Source organism: Lynx rufus, unplaced genomic scaffold, assembly GCF_022079265.1.
Source record: "Lynx rufus isolate CCGP_SWC_20201006 ecotype Redwood Valley unplaced genomic scaffold, mLynRuf1.p SCAF_7, whole genome shotgun sequence".
Classification (NCBI taxonomy): Eukaryota; Metazoa; Chordata; class Mammalia; order Carnivora; family Felidae; genus Lynx; species Lynx rufus.
This window is the reverse complement of record NW_025814889.1, coordinates 67,315,763-67,332,450: the sequence shown is the minus strand read 5'-3', so window position 1 is coordinate 67,332,450 and position 16,688 is coordinate 67,315,763. Positions and strand designations below refer to the sequence as shown.

Here is a 16,688-nt window from a genome sequence, read left to right as displayed (position 1 = left end):
GGCCTTAAATGACACTTTACATCAGATGTACTAAACAGACATATACAAAGCATTTCATCCAAAAACAATAGTGTACACATTATTTTCAAGCACATACTAAATATTTTCCATGACAGACTGTATATTAGGCCACACAACAAGTCTTATTAAGTTTACTAAGACTGAAACCACATCAAGCATGTTTTGAAACCATAATGATATGAAAATTTACAAGGAGGAAACTGGGAAATTGACAAATACATGGAGATTAGACAACATGCTCCTAAACAACCAATGGATGAAAAAATAATTTAAAAAATTTTAAATATCTTGACACAAATAAAAATGGAAATACAAAATAACAAAACTTTTGGGATGCAGCAAAAACAGATCTAAGTGGGAAGTTTGTGGTGATAAACACCTACCTTAAGAAATAAGAAATATCTCAAACAACCTAACTTTATATCTCAGGGAACTAACAAACTGAGCCTACAGTTAGTAGAAGAAAGTAAATAACAAAGATCAGAGTAGAAATAAATGAATTAGAAACTAAAAAGAGAATACAAAAGATTAATGAAACTGAGAGTTGGTTGTTTGAAAAGATAAAAAAAAAAAAAATGATGAACTGTTCAGCCAGACTCAACAGGGGAAAAAAGAGAAAGGACCCAAAATCAGAAATTAAAGAGATGTTATAACTGATAACAGAGAAACACAAAAGATCATAAGAGACTACTACAAACAATGATAAATCAACAAACTGAATGACCCAGAAGAAATTAATAAAATTCCTAAAACATGCAACCTACCAAAATTGATTCATTAAGAAATCGAAAATATGAATACAACCAGTTACTAGTAAAGAGAATGAATCAGTAATCAAAAACTCCCCAATAAGCAAAAGTCCAGGACTAATGGCTTCACTGGTGAATTCTATCAAACTAACAAACATTTAAAAAATTACTACAAATCCTTCTTAAAAATCTTCAAAAAAAAAAAAATAGAGAAATGAATACTTCCAAACTCATTGTATGAGTATTACCTGTTACCAAAAACAGAAAAGAACACAAGAAATTACAGCACAATATCCCTAATGCAACATACATTTAAAAATCCTGAAAAATATTAGCAAACTGAATTTAACAATACATTAAAAGGATTATACACAATGATCAAGTGAGATTCATTCCAGAAATGTAAAGATGGTTCAACACTGAAGTATAAAAATCATATGATCATTTCAAAAGATGCAGAAAAAGTATTTGTCAATATTTGACACTCATTCATGATTAAAACTCGCAACAAATGAGTATAGAAGGAACACACCTCAACAGAATAAAAGCCATATATGTTAAACCTGTAGCTAACATCCTACTCAACAGTGCTTAAGTTTTTCCTCCATGATCAGGAACAACACAAGGATGTCTACACTCACCACTTTTATTCAACATAACACTAAAAGTCCTAGTTAGAGCAATCAGGCAAGAAAAAGAAATAAAATGCATACAAAACAGAAAAGAACAATTAAAATTATCTTCGTTTGCAGATAAAAGGATACTACATATAGAACACACTAAACATTCCACCAAGAAACTGTTAGAAATAATAAATTTAGTAAAGTTGCAGGATACATAACATATAAAATCAACTTCATTTCTATACACTAATAATGAGCTACCAGAATGCGAAATTAAAGAAATGATCCCATTTACAACTGCATCAAAAAGGATAACATACCTAAAAATTTATTTAATCACAGAGGTGAAAGATCTGTACACAGAAAACTGTAAGACATTGGTGAACAGAAGACACACTAAAAAAAAGAAAGAAAAGACACAAACAAATGGAAAGATAATCCATGTTCACGATTGCAAGAATTTATCTTGTTAAAATGCCCATACTACCCAAAGCAGATCCAATGCAATCTCTACCAAAATTCCAAGGTACTTTTCATAGAAGTAGAACAAATAATCCTAAAACTTGTATGGAACCACAAAAGACCCTAAATAACCAAAGATTGAGGAAAAGAACAAAGCTAAAAGCATCACAATTCCTAATATCAAACACTATTAAAAAGCTATGGTAATCAACACAGTATGGTACTGGCATAAAATAGGCATAGACCAAGAGAACATAAGAGAAATCACAGAAGTAAATACATATATAATGGCCAACTAATTTACAACAAAGGAGCCAAGAATGTACTGTAGGGAAAGGACAGTCTCTTCAATAAATGGTGCTGGAAAACTGCATAGCTAAATGCAAAAGAATGAAAATGGACTCCTATATTACACCATACACAAAAATTAACTCAAAATGGAATAAAGACTTGAACATAAGGCCTGAAACCATAAAGTTGCTAGAAGAAAACCTAGGAGATAAGTTCCTTGACAGTGATCTTGGCAATGATTTTTTGGATTTGACACCAAAAACAAAGGTAATTAAAGCAAAACTAAACAAGTGAGGCTACATCAAACTAAAAAAAACTTCTGCACAGCAAAGGAAACCAAAAACAAAATGAAAAGGCAACCTACAGAATGGAAGAAAATATTTGTAAACCATTTATCTAATAAGGGGTTAATATCCAAAATATGTAAATAACTCCTAAATCTCAAAGCAAAAAACAATCTAATTAAACAATAGGCAGAGGAACTGAACAGACTTTTTTCCAAAGATGACCTACTGATGGCCAACAGGTACATGAAAAGGGCGCTCAATACCATCAATCATCAAGAAAATGCAAATCAAAACCACAATGAGACAGCACCTCACACTTGTTAAAATGGCTAATACCAAAAAAACCCAAGAACTAACAAGTATTGGCAAGGATGTGGAGAAAAGGAAGCCTTGTGTACTGTTGGTGGGAATGTAGATTAGTCAGCTGCTATGTCAGACAGTATAGAGCATCCTCAAAAAAGAAAAACAGAACTACCATGGGATCCAGCAAATCCACTTCTAGTAATTTTTCTAAAGGAAATGTAAACACTAACTCAAAGTGATTGTCCTCACTCCCTTGCTTATTGCCATTATTTACCATAGCTAAGACATGCAAATGAACTAAGTGTCCATAGATGTTTGAATGGATAAAGAAGATGTGGTATACATATGCAAATGAGTATTATTCAGCCATATTAAAGAAGAAAATCCTGCCATTTGCAACAGGGAAGGAACTTGAGGGTATCATGAAGAATGAAATAAGTTAGAGAAAAACTAATACCAAACGGTCTCACTTATAACGTGCAATGTGAAAAAAAAATTAAAATACAAACTCAAAGAGAGGGGCCTGGGGTTGCTCACTGGTTACGTATCTGACTCTTGATCTCAGCTCAGGTCTTGATCTCAGGGTTATGAGTTCAAGCCCCATGTTAGTCTCCACACTGAGCATGGAGCCTACTTAAAAAACAAAACAAAGTATAGATTCAGAGAACAGACTGGTGGTTTCAGAGGTGGGACTGGGTATGGGCAAAAAGGATGGATGAAGGCTGTCAAAAGATACAATTTCCACTTATAAAATAAATAAGCCCTGAGGATGTAATGTACAACCTGGTGATTATAATTAGTAAAACTATATAGTACATTTAAAAGTTGCTAAGACATCTTAAAAGTTCTCATAAGAAAAAACAATTTTTTAAAAAATGTTTATTTATTTTGGAGAGAGAGGGCTGGAGGGGCAGAGAGAGAGAGAGAGAGGGAGAGAGGGAGACAGAGAATCTGAAACAGGCACTGCACTGTTAGTGCAGACCCTGATGTGGGGCTTGGACTCATGAACTGTGAGATCATGACCTGAGCTGAAGCCAGAAGTTTAACCAAGTGAACCACCCTGGTGCCCCAGAAAAAACAAAATTTTTACTGTGGTATGGTAATGGATGTTAACTAGACTTATTTGGTGATCATTTCACATTTTATACATCAAATCATGATGTATACCTGAAACTAACAAATCATTATATGTAATTAAATCTTAATTTAAAAATTATTTTTATACTCCTCCAAGACCCTGTTCTCTCCTATTCCCTTCCACATCCAACAAAAGGATCTTGGGAACACCACTTCTTCCCCATTCCCTACAATCTGCCATCCAAGATGGATTTTGGTTTGCTTCTCTGTCTTAATTCTGACTCAGTAGGAACTAACTGTTTTGATTTTACCCAGCCAGTGGGAAGGCACAGCCCTGCCTTTCTTCTGCGCCTACTCCTTCCTTCTTCCTTCCCTGTGCTGACTCCTGCTTTGGTCGCTCTTGTAGAATCTAAGATCTTAGCCAAAGTTTCACTACACCTTTAGCCCTGTCCATGAGTCACAAATTACAAGCCCCATGTCTAGTCTACCCAAAGACCTCCTCATAGTACTTGATTCCCTGCAGGCCCTACCCTAATGGGCTTATTTTCTTTTCCAACTTGCTCTAGCCACATTTAAGCTGTCATAGATATAGTCAAAAAGAGGTTTTTTGTTTTTTTTAAGTATTTTAACCTGCTGATAATTCCTTCTTTGAGCGAAAATATATTATTCTTTTTTTAATGTTTATTTATTTTGAGAGAGAAATTGAGAGAGAGAGAGAGGCAGAGAGAGAGACACACACAAAACCTGAAGCAGGTTCCAGGCTCTGAGCTGTCAGCACAGAGCCCAGCGCAGGGCTCTAACCCACGAACTGTGGGATCATGACCTGAGCCGAAGCCGGATACTCATCTGACTGAGACACCCAGGTGCCCCACAATTATTTCATTCTTATTTAATAATCTAAAATGAGTTTTTCAGGTCAGCAATTTTCTTCCAACTAGTGATTTAGAAACTCAGTCCCTCCCATCTTGTGGCTGCAAACATCCCTTAGGGCTTCACTACCATGTAGCTATCACATGAGGGGTAACATGGAGAAAGAATCCCCACCTTTTACAGTGCATGAAAATGATGCACCACACTGCTGATAACATTGTTTTGAGATCTCGCCACATGGCCAAATTTAGTTGAATGGAAGATTAGAAAATGTGCTCCTTGGGGCTTCTGGGTGGCTCAGTTGGCTAAGCATCTGACTTTGGCTCATGTCATGATCTCACAGTTTGTGGGTTCGAGCCCCATGTCAGGCTCTGTACTGACAGCTCAGAGCCTGGAGCCTGCTTCAGATTCTGTCTCCCCTCTCTCTCTGCCTCTCCCTTGTTCATGCTCTCTCTAAAAAATAAACAAACATTAAAAAAAAAAATAAAGAAAATGTGTTCCTTGACCGGGTAGCCCTTTCACAGTAACAGCTCTATTCTGTAAAAGAGGGCACATAAAATTTGATGGAGAGTTAACCTTTTCTGCAACCATCTCCCATGTTTTCAGTCTTGGTGGCATCATCCCATCAACCTTTACCCAAATCATAAATACAGGACTTCAGTTTTTCCCTTTTCACTTAACTAATCACCAAGCTCTATCAAAACTAGACCTTCTAAATCTTTGTGATAGCTCTTGTTTCCATCCTCACTGCCACTCCTCAACTTTTTAATACTCTGATGTTTGTAATATTCCTCTGCTAAAAAATTTTTAGTGGCTCTCTGTTTGATGATGGGGAATTAAATTGTTATACGTCCTACAAAGTCTTTTATGACCTGACCCTTTATAATGCCCAGCGTTATCTCCTGCCATTCCTCCACCGTATAATTTATGCTACAGTAGAAGCAATAACAGTAAGTAGAATGAAACAACTTACTTACAGTTTCTTTTTTTTAATTTTTCTTTTAACGTTTATTCATTTTTTGAGAGACAGAGACACAGCATGAGTGGGGGAGGGGCAGAGAAAGAGACACAGAATCCAAAGCAGGCTCCAGGCTCTGAACTGTCAGCACAGAGCCCGACATGGGGCTGGAACTCACAGACTGTGAGATCATGACCTGGGCCAAAGTCAGATGCTTAACTGACTGAGCCACCCAGGCACCCCCTTACTTACAGTTTCTACAACAACCTATATTCTCTCACCTCTTAGTTTCTATCTAAATTGTTTCTTCTTCATAGGATAAAGGCAGTTTGTCCATTTGGTAAACTTACACCCAAATCAAAAGTGTTCTCCTCTATCACATCTTCCTCTGACTGACCATGAACCTTAGAACTGTCATCTTTATTTTTTATTACTGAAGCATAACTGACATAAAAGATTATATTAGTTGTAGGTGTATAACACACTGATTTGACAATCCTATATATTACTCAATGTTCACCATAAGTGTAGTTACCAACTATCATCATACATTATTACAATATGATTGACTACATTCCCTATACTGTACTTTTCATTTCTGTGACTTATTTATAAGTGGAAGGTTTTACCTCTTAATCCTCTTCCCCTATTTTGCCGATCCCTCATTAGCCTCCCCACTGGCAAACACCAGTTTGTTCCCTATATTTAAAAGTCCAGGTTTTTTGTTCATTTTTTTTTATTCCACATATAAGTGAAATAATATGGTATGTCTTTCTCTGATTTATTTCACTTAGCATAATAATACTCTCTAGGTCCATTCATGTCACAGATGGCAAGATCTCATTCTTTTTTGTGGCTGAGTAATATTCCACCGTGTGTCCCTACACACACACACACACACACACACACACACACACACACACGTACCACAATTTCTTATTCATTCATCTACTGATGGACATTTGGGTTGTTTCCAAATCTTGGCTACAATAAACAATGGGGCACATATATCTTTTCAAATTAGTGTTTTTGGTTTCTTTGGATAAATAACCCAGTAATAGAATTACCGGATTGTACAGAGTTTTTATGTTTAATTGTTTAAGTAACTTCCATACAGTTTTCCATAGCAGCTTCACCAATTTACATTCCTACCAACACTGCAAGAGGGGTTTCCTTTTCTCCACATCCTCGCCAACACTTGTTATATTTATCTTTTTGATACTGGCCATTCTGACTGGTGTGAAATCACATCTCATTGTGGTTCTGTTTTGCATTTCCCTAATGATTAATGATATTGAGCATCTTTTCATGTGTTTGTTAGGTATCTGTTTGTCTACTCTGGAGAAATGTCTGTTTAGGTCCTCTGCTCATTTTTAAATCAGATTGTTTACTTTCCTGGTGTTAAGCTGTATGAGTTCTTTATATATTTTGGATAATAACCCCTTATTGGATATACCATTTACAACTATCTTCTCCCATTAAGAAGGTTGCATTTTTGTTTTGTCAGTAGTTTCTTTTGCTGTACAAAAGCCTTTTACTTGGGTGTATTGGTTCATTTTTGCTTTTGTTTCCCTTGCCTAAGGAAACAAAACCAGAAATATGTTGCTAAGGTCAAGAAGAACAAAGCTGAAGGTATCACAATCCCAGATTTCAAGATATACTACAAAGCTACAGGACTCAAAACAGTATGGTACTGGCACAAAAACAGACACATAGATCAATGGAATAAGATAGAGAGCCCAGAAATAAACCCACATCTATATGGTCAATTAATGTACAATAAAGGAGCAAAGAATAACAATGGGGGAAAGTCTTTTCAATAAACCAGATAGCTACATGCCAAAGAAGAAAACTGGGCCACTTTATGTATACCATACATAAAAGTGAATTCAAAATGGATTAAAGATCTAAATGTTAGAACTGAAACCATAAAACTCCTTTAAAAAACTTAGAAGAAGTGTCTTTTACTAAGTTTCTACAAACCTTTGTAATTGGAGCAATGTATCTAAATGTACTAGGTTCTTTTTTTCTGTTTCAGGCTAGCTACCATAGCTTCTAAGATAGGTTCCATGCCCTTTCCTCTCGGTACCTTTCAGTGTCTGGTGCATAAAAGAATGTAAGCTTCAGAAAACAAAAACTTTTTTTCACCACTGTTCCAACAGTGTCTAGCATATAGGAGACCCTCAATAAATTCTATTATATGAATACATATTATGTATTCAATGCATATTCATCAAAGAGAAAAAGAGAAAACAATTAGTATCTGTGAAAATATAGAGTCAGGTAAGAGTCTGAATCCTGGTTTGAGTGTGTTACCTTGAACAATTTCTTTAATCTCTCTGAACTTGAGTCTCTTCTGCATTGAAGACCTTACAGGATCAGGCTCTTGGAGATTAGAAGTAAAGTACATAAAGCTCCTAGCACAAAGCCTGGACTGTTGAAACAATCACACACCCTTATTACCAGCAGTGGTTTTAACTTACATAACCAGTGCTTATAGATCTTTCAGTATTCTTAAACATATAACTATGCTGACCATAGGATACTGAAACCTGATGTTTTCATCTTGGAAAAAATTTTATAGGACTTATAAGAAGAATTTTTTAAGCATCTAGATTGGTTTATCTTAAAGCATGTTACACTTTTTAAAAAGGTGGTAATTTTACGTCTAAATCTAAGCTATAATTTCCCCAAAGTGAAAAAAAAATAAAACAAAGAAAAAGTATTAACCTAAAAAGAAATTTTTTGATAAAAACTAACTTTAAATCAAACTTTAAACCAAAGTAAACTGCCAACCAGTATTATTATATTATGACATAATACAACTGACTTAATTGGAAAAATAATGTAAGATGTACTTTACCTCACCAAATCTCAAGTCCCATGATGGATTAGAATGCAATCCTTCCAAAGAGATATTACCCCTAAGGATCATAAATAAGATGCTTTTAAAGTGTGCTTTAATCCTACTGAAAACCCTTGTTCTAAATTATTGTTCCCAATGTTGGTTTCAGATCAGAATTACAAGGGAAGCTTTTCAAAAAACAGATTCATAAGCTCCAACCTAAAGTGCTTATTTATTATATGTGGATCAAACTTGGCATTTTTAATTCAAAAAAATCACCCCTTCAAGTTATGTGGACCTTTAGCCAGATTGGAGGACCATGTTCTAAATCACTTTCATAAAGTACATTCAAAAATTCAAGGCCTACAATGTTTTTTATTCACACGTTTCTGAAAATTTGAGTATCTGTCAACAAAGTAGCTACTTTGTTGATTTTATTAAGTTGTGAATCTACATTTTAATTAATTTGTTGTGTCAATCCCATAAAAATAGCATTTATGTACTCTTTTTATAAACACATTTTAAATATTTCCCTAAGAAATACTTTCAGAATAAAAATATATTCTAGTTCATGATTTTCAAGACCAAAATCTGACTACATCATAATCACTACAAAAAAAGTTTGGACTCTTCTGAAACTAGAACTTTTGTTTAATTACCTATAATAACAGTCCCATAAACTGTTAATATGCTTGCTTATGCTATTAATATTTGAATTCTATCACTCTCTTGTTCTGATTTTATACTAACCAAGCAATCTTCCCATAAAGAACTGCCAAAAGTTGGAAAATATGCTCACCATGCAAGGAAGCATTGCTATACATGTGACTCTTCTATTTCTTACTATAAATTAATAAACTGACACTATGGTGGGTATATAAGTTTCTTATATACGTAAGTCAGTTTTCCCAAATCTAATTAATACTATCATTCCCGATATTTTTGCACTGCAAATATGAGCACCATACTCTCAAGTGGGGTGGTATTACCAAGATTCTGGTAAGTAGTAAGCCTTCCTTGAGGGTGGTCTACCCACTCTCAGACAGCTATTCGCCTACCTCATTTTGCATCAGGTCAAACCTTCAACATGCATTATACTAGATCCTGATTTGTATTCCCTGGATTTACCTAAAAACTTACATATAATTCACCGGATGTTTCTGGATTTCATTCTGTGGTGTCTTCTCCTGGCAATCATTTTCAAATTTTCCTTTAAAAATAAAAATATGCACTGAACCAAAACCTTAACATAGACCATCTCTGTTTTTTAATTTAAAGCTTATGACCCATACAGAGGGGAATTACTGATACAAAAAGTCATATAATACAATGCTATTTTTAATTTCATAAGGCTTCCTAAACACACACACACACGAGGGCACACGTGCGCGCGCGCACACACACACCTAAAACTGAAAACAAAAAAACCCCAATAAATTATGTTTTTCGTGTATGACACTCACCTTTATTTTCAGAGCTGGCTATACAACAATCCTTCTTAAAAGATATAGTAAAAGTATTTCTTTCATTATTGTTGTACTCTTTCTGATACTTCTTGTTTGTCTGACACCTCTCTGGATAATGTGTTTCATTAAAAGTCGAACAACTAAAAGTCAACTCTGGATCTGTAAAAATACTTCTAATGCATTGACCAGCTGAATGATTTTTATCAGAACTTGTGTTTGCGCAATTATCTTCCATACTGTCATAACCACACTTGTCAAAGGTTTTCTTTATCCTCTGCTGATCTGTGTTTAATAAATTGATCACATTTTCACTAATAAAAGAGTTACAATTCTCTGATATAAGGCTGGCTGTTGGCTGGTTCATGTCTTCAAGAAAATTTGAAACCTCTCTTCTATTTTCTCTCCAAATAGGTTGTACTGATTGTTTTTCAGTAATAAAGTCTGTTTGTCTTTGCTCATTCATGCTTCCACAATCTTCACCCATAACTCTAACAGATCTTCCAGTAAGGAAATTCCTGTTTCTTGGACTTTGGGATACGTAAAAACATATTTAGAAAGAAAAAAAATAGGGCATTTTCATTTTGAAGCACTTAAATTCTTAGAGAACATATCAAGTAGCTACTAACAATTACCTAGACTATGTTTTAATTTTTTTTAATTAAAAAAATATTGCTTTGGGTGGAAAATTGTCTAATGTATTCTTCTAGTGCTTTAGTAAGTATAAAATTAATCTACACTTAGTTCAGTATTTCAACATGAAAAATTAGTATGGGTTCAATTTACTATTATATTAATAAAACAAAATATGCCCAACCTATATATAGTTTGTTTTCTGTAACAAGATCTAGTGAATAACCTAGACACTGTGTGTAGCTGCTGCTTCATTTAACCAGGGAGAGATATTTAAAGACTGTACAGAGAAAAGTTATCCTGTGTTAAGACATAAAATCAAATAATCATGGGAATATTAGAACAGGTTTTTTTCAACCTAACAATTCTAAAGTTCTCAAGGCAGAAAAACATATATACAAGTGCGTATATAAGTAATCTAAGATATAAGATAAATTAGATGAAAAGGTAAGACTAGATAACTTTTAAGTTCCTTCTAATGAGGAAATCATAATTCTAACATGTCCAATTTGTATCAGATCAAAACTATCATCGAACATAATTAGAAATCAAGATATTCTGGATTTTGTTGCCATTGACTATCAACAAATTTACCTGGGATTGAGTTGTTCCAAAGATCGGAGGTAACAAAGAAATTTAGAAAAGATATATAGACCACCAAAACTCTGATTTCCATTTTTTAAGTTATTAAATACTTAACGAGCATGTACGTCTGCTGTGTTTCCAGACACTATGCCATGTGTTGTGGGCAGAGAGATAAAAGAGTTAAGTTTACTTTTAAGCAGAGAGAGATGTTTTACCCATGTATGTTCATAGATAACAATCCTACACTGTTTCTCAATATAGGTCTCATTGATGTTTTGGACAGAATGATGCTATTATGTTATACCAAAAGACATAACCTATACTATGCAGTAATATACATCTTAACACCAGAGAAATTTTATTACTCTAAAAAAAAAAAAAAAGTAAAGGAAGGCTTATTTATGTGTATTAAACACATTTAATGTATTCCTACTATGTAGAAGGAGACAACACAGCTTATATTCTAGTTCAGGAAAATTATAAATACATAACCATTAGGGCACCAGGGTGAGTCAGTCAGCTAAGTGTCCGACTCTTGATTCTGGCTCAGGTCACCATCTCACAGTTCGTAAGATCAAGCCCCATGTTGGGCTCTGCACTGACAGCACAAAGCCAGCTTGGGATTCTCTCTCTCCCTCTCTCTCTGCCCCATCCCCTGCTCATGCTCACTCTAAACAAACAAATAAATAAACAAATTAAAAAAAAAACTTTGGGGAAAAAAGGAAAATTCTTAAAATAATTAAATACTTAACCATCAATAAGTACAAAGGTAAAATAAATAAATAAAAAAGATAATTACAACAGTTATATAGATACTACAAGATCACATGATGGAATAACTTGTGTTAGAAGTCCTGTATCAGATAGTTTGGTCAGGAAAGTTCCTAGTAAGGAAGTGATAAATAAGAGAAATAAACAGAATGGCCAGACATGTGAAGAAAGGAGTAAGCATCATCAAGGGAATAGAATAAGCATAGATTTAAGACTGGCAGTACACTTTAGGAACAAAAAGAAAGGAATAAAGGTTGAATAGAATCAGTGAAAGAACACCTATGATATAAGGTTTTAAAAGAACCCAGAGTATACAAAACTTCACTTTTTTATTCAAGTATAATTAACATACAGTGTTATATTAGTTTCAGGTGTAAATTATGATTCAATAATTCTATGCATACTCAGTGCTTATCACAGTAAATGTACTCTTAATCTTCACCTATTTCACTCATCCTCCCCACCCATCCCTCTCTGGTAACCACCAATTTGTTCTCTAAATTTAAGTGTCTGGTTTCTTGCCCCTTTTTTTATTTGTTTCTTAAATTCCATATGAGTGAAATCATATGGTTTTGTCCTTCTCTGATTGACCTATTTCACTCAGCATTATACTATCTAGATCCATTCATGTTGCTGCAAATGGCAAGATTTCCTTCTTTTTTATGACGGGTAACATTCCATTATGGATATATACATACATCTTCTTTATCCAGTCATCTATGGATGGACACTTGGGTTGATTCCATAATTTACTATTGTAAATAATGCTGCAAGAAACATAGGGCCGCATATATCTTTTTGCATTAGTGTTTTCATTTTCCTTGGGTTAAGTACCCAGTGGTAGAATTACTGGATCATACGGATAGAGCTTTATTTGTTAAGAGAGCAATAAGAAACGCTGAAAGGTTCTACATACAAAAGTAAAACTGACTGGCATTTTGCCTTGAAAAATATGAGTTTGATTGCTAGCTGAATATAAATTTCAAAACTTCCAACTAGCCAGTATCAAGTAAGAGGAACTAGATCTCCCCTTTTAATTGACACAATTTAAAAAATTGGACAAAATATAGGACACAAAAGTTTTCAGACATCAACCATCAGGTAGAACAGGATAATGATCTGAGAGTGAGTGAGAGAGAGAGAGAGAGAGAGAGAGAGAGAACGCAGCAAATGAGGTGAACCCTAGGACTGCTCCTAGCTTACTGCCTACGGAGTATAAAAGCCACAAAACAGGGGCGACTGGGTGGCTCAGTTGTTAAGCATCTGACTTTGGCTCAGGTCATGATCTCACAGTTTGTGAGTTCAAGTCCCACATTGGGTGAACATGAGCCCCACTTGAGGTAAAACACAAGCTCCGGTGAGCCCCACTTCACTCTCTCTCCCTCTGCACCTCACTCACTTGCACCCTCTCTCTCTCAAGAAAAAAAAGCCACAAAATAAAAATAGACAACCCAGTCAGAGCTCACAGATTCCCTTTGTTGAAAAAACAGAGCTAGACGTTCAGAAAGCATACAGAGAATAGAGTTCACAGGGCAAAGTATCATGAAGGAAAGTGCTTCAAAGAAAGAACTTTGGAGATCTACAGAGAGTTCTCAAATCTCCAGCTAAGTACTGATCAGCACATGCATAGGAAGTAATACCCAAGGCTGGGGTGTGGAAGGGGAATAAAACATCTAAAAGGAGAAGATGGAACAAGTCCAGGAACTCACACATAGATGGAAAATGTATTTCCATCAGCCAGAGTGGAAAACCTCATAATTCAAAAGGAATCAGAGTACTCAGAAGTGTACCTCAGCAGGGGGCAAAATTAACCATAGACTGAAGGCATATCTGGTCCCACTTAAAAAGTTAAAGCAAGCCTCGGGGCACCTAAGTGGCTCAGTGGGTTAAGTGCCTGACTCTTAATTTGGTCTCAGATCATGATCTCACAATTCTTGAGATTGAGACCTGTGTCGGACTCTGAACTGACAACACAGCCTGCTTGGGATTCTCTCTCCCTCTCTCTCTGCCCCTCCCCTACTTGCTCGTGTACTCTTGCTCTCTCAAAATAAATAAACATTAAAAAAAATAGTTTTTAAGATAAGCCTCAATAAGATCGTACTATTTTCAAGTAGCTAAACTGTATCAAGAACAAAGCTTACAATAATTTATACAGATACAAAAATTTCCAGACACCAGAAGGATGAAATTCATAATGTACATAATTCAAACAAAATTACCAGGAATATAAAGAAACCAAAAGTTACAACCCATAATGAGAAGAAAAATCGATTAGAAATAGACCAAGAAATGACACAAATGATAGAATTTGTAGACAAGGACATTAAAATAAGTTATTATGACTATATTCCCTATTTTCAAGAAGAAAGAGGAAAGACTAGGCATGTTGAAATAAATGCATGAATGAGAAAAAATGAAATATGGCCTTTTGTAGCAACGTGGATGGAACTGGAGAGTGTGATGCTAAGTGAAATAAGCCATACAGAGAAAGACAGATACCATATGGTTTCACTCTTATGTGGATCCTGAGAAACTTAACAGGAACCCATGGGGGAGGGGAAGGAGAAAAAAAAAAAAAAAAAAAAAAGGACGTTAGAGTGGGAGAGAGCCAAAGCATAAGAGACTGTTAAAAACTGAGAACAAACTGAGGGTTGATGGGGGGTGGGAGGGAGGGGCGGGTGGGTGATGGGTATTGAGGAGGGCACCTTTTGGGATGAGCACTGGGTGTTGTATGGAAACCAATTTGTCAATAAACTTCATATAAAAAAAAAAAAAGAAATAAATGCATGGAAGATATAAAGAAAAATTAAATCAAACTTCTAGAGATGAAAACTATACTGAACAGATTTGAGAAGATGAGACATCAAAGAATATACAATTAGTGAGTTTGAAGATAAAGCAATATAATCTATGTAAGGTGAAACAAAGAAAAATATTGAAAATATAAAAACAAAACATTAGCAAACTATGACACAACTTCAAGTGGGCTAACTTACATGGAATTTGTGTCCCAAAGACGAGAAAGAAATCAGAAAAAAATATTTTAAAAGTTAATGGCTAAACTGTTTTCAAATTTGATAAAAATGGTAAGTTCACAGATTTAAGAAGCTCAACACAGCCCAAACACAAGAAATGATAAGAAAATGAACATCCTAAGCAATGGATAAAATCCATAGTAGAAAGTCGATGGTAGAGAATACATGATGGAAAAATCTTAAAAACAGAAAAACTGTATACAGCATATACAAATATTAAAAATGACAGCAAATTTCTTGTTGCAAAAATGCAAGTCAAAATACATCTTTCAAAAAGAATACAAGAGAGACAAATACACAAAAGATTAAAGAATTCATCACTAGCAGACCCTTCTAGAAGAAATATTAAAGGAAGTCTTTAGAAGGAAAATGTCACCAGATGGAAATCTAAATCTACACAAAATAATGAAGACCATCAAAAACAGTAAATTTGTACTTAAATATAAAAAAACATGTTTTCTCATTTTTTAGCTCTTTTTACAGATAAGCAATAATATATTACTGGATCTGTAACATGTATATAAGTAAAATATATGAATACAACTACACAAAGGCCAGAATGGAGAAATGAAAGCATACTATGTTATTATAGTATACTTGAAGTGGTAAAATTTTAAGATACTCTGTGATAAGTTAAATTATATACTATAAACTAAAGCAACCACTGAAAAACAAAACAAAACAGACATAACTAATAAGCCAAGAAAAAAAATAAATTAAGCCATTAAAAAAACCCAAATTAAAAAAAGGTAGAAAAAGAGGAAAAATAAACAGATATGGGACAAATAAAAAATAATAGGAGAACCTACTGAAACCCTACCATATCAATAATCACAAAAAATGTAAACCACATTCTTGACCATAACACAAGTCTCAACAAATGTGAAAGGATTCAAATCATACAAAGGATGTTTCCTGTCCACAATGGAACTAATTTAGAAAGATAACAGGAATGCCTTAGGATGTCTAGGAATCAAACAACAAATTTCTAACTAACTCATAGATTGAAAAAGCAATCAAAAGAAAAATTAGGAAGATATTTAACTGAAAATTAAAACAAAACATATCAAAATTTGGAGAATACAGCAAAAGGACCAGTTAGTGGACAATTTACAGCACTAAAACACCTTTGCTGGATAAGAAAAATGATCTCTGATGAATGACCTCAGCTTTCACCCTAGGTAAACATCTCTAAATAAGAATAATCTGGGGGGGGGGGGGGGGAGCAAAAAGATATATGCATTCCAATGTTCACTGCAGTATTATTTGGAATAGCCAAGATATGGAAACAACCTAGTGTCCATCGAAGATAGATGAATGGATAAATAAGATGGGGAATATATATATATATATATATATATATATATATATATATATATGTATATATATGTAATGAAATACTATTAGCTATAAAAAAGAATGAAATCTTGTCATTAGTAACAACATACATGGAACTTGAGGGTATTATGCTAAATCAAACAAGCCAGAGAAATAAAGAAAAATAACGTAATTTTACTTATGTACCTAAAAAATTAAGAAAAAAAAACAAGCAAACAAAACAAAACTAATGGATACAAAGAACAGACTGGTGGTTGCCAGAGGGGAGGGAAGTTGGGGAGTGGGTGAAATGGGTCAAGTTGGTCAAGAGGTAAAAAGTCCAATTATAAAATAAGTAAGTCATGGGAATGTAATGGTGACCATAGCATGGTGACTAT

General features: G+C 34.4%; 1 protein-coding gene across 1 annotated transcript in view; it reads right to left on the bottom strand.

Moving 5' to 3' along the window:
- Positions 1-16,688, bottom strand: part of CUNH12orf40 (chromosome unknown C12orf40 homolog) — a 55,914-nt gene that overhangs the window by 21,399 nt on the left and 17,827 nt on the right. Inside the window, exons 8-10 of the mRNA XM_047064965.1 lie at positions 9,950-10,479; positions 9,627-9,696; positions 8,505-8,565 (exon numbers count right to left, since the gene is read on the bottom strand). Of these exons, the coding sequence (XP_046920921.1) occupies positions 8,505-8,565; positions 9,627-9,696; positions 9,950-10,479 (661 nt within the window). The remainder of the gene's footprint in view (positions 1-8,504; positions 8,566-9,626; positions 9,697-9,949; positions 10,480-16,688) is intronic.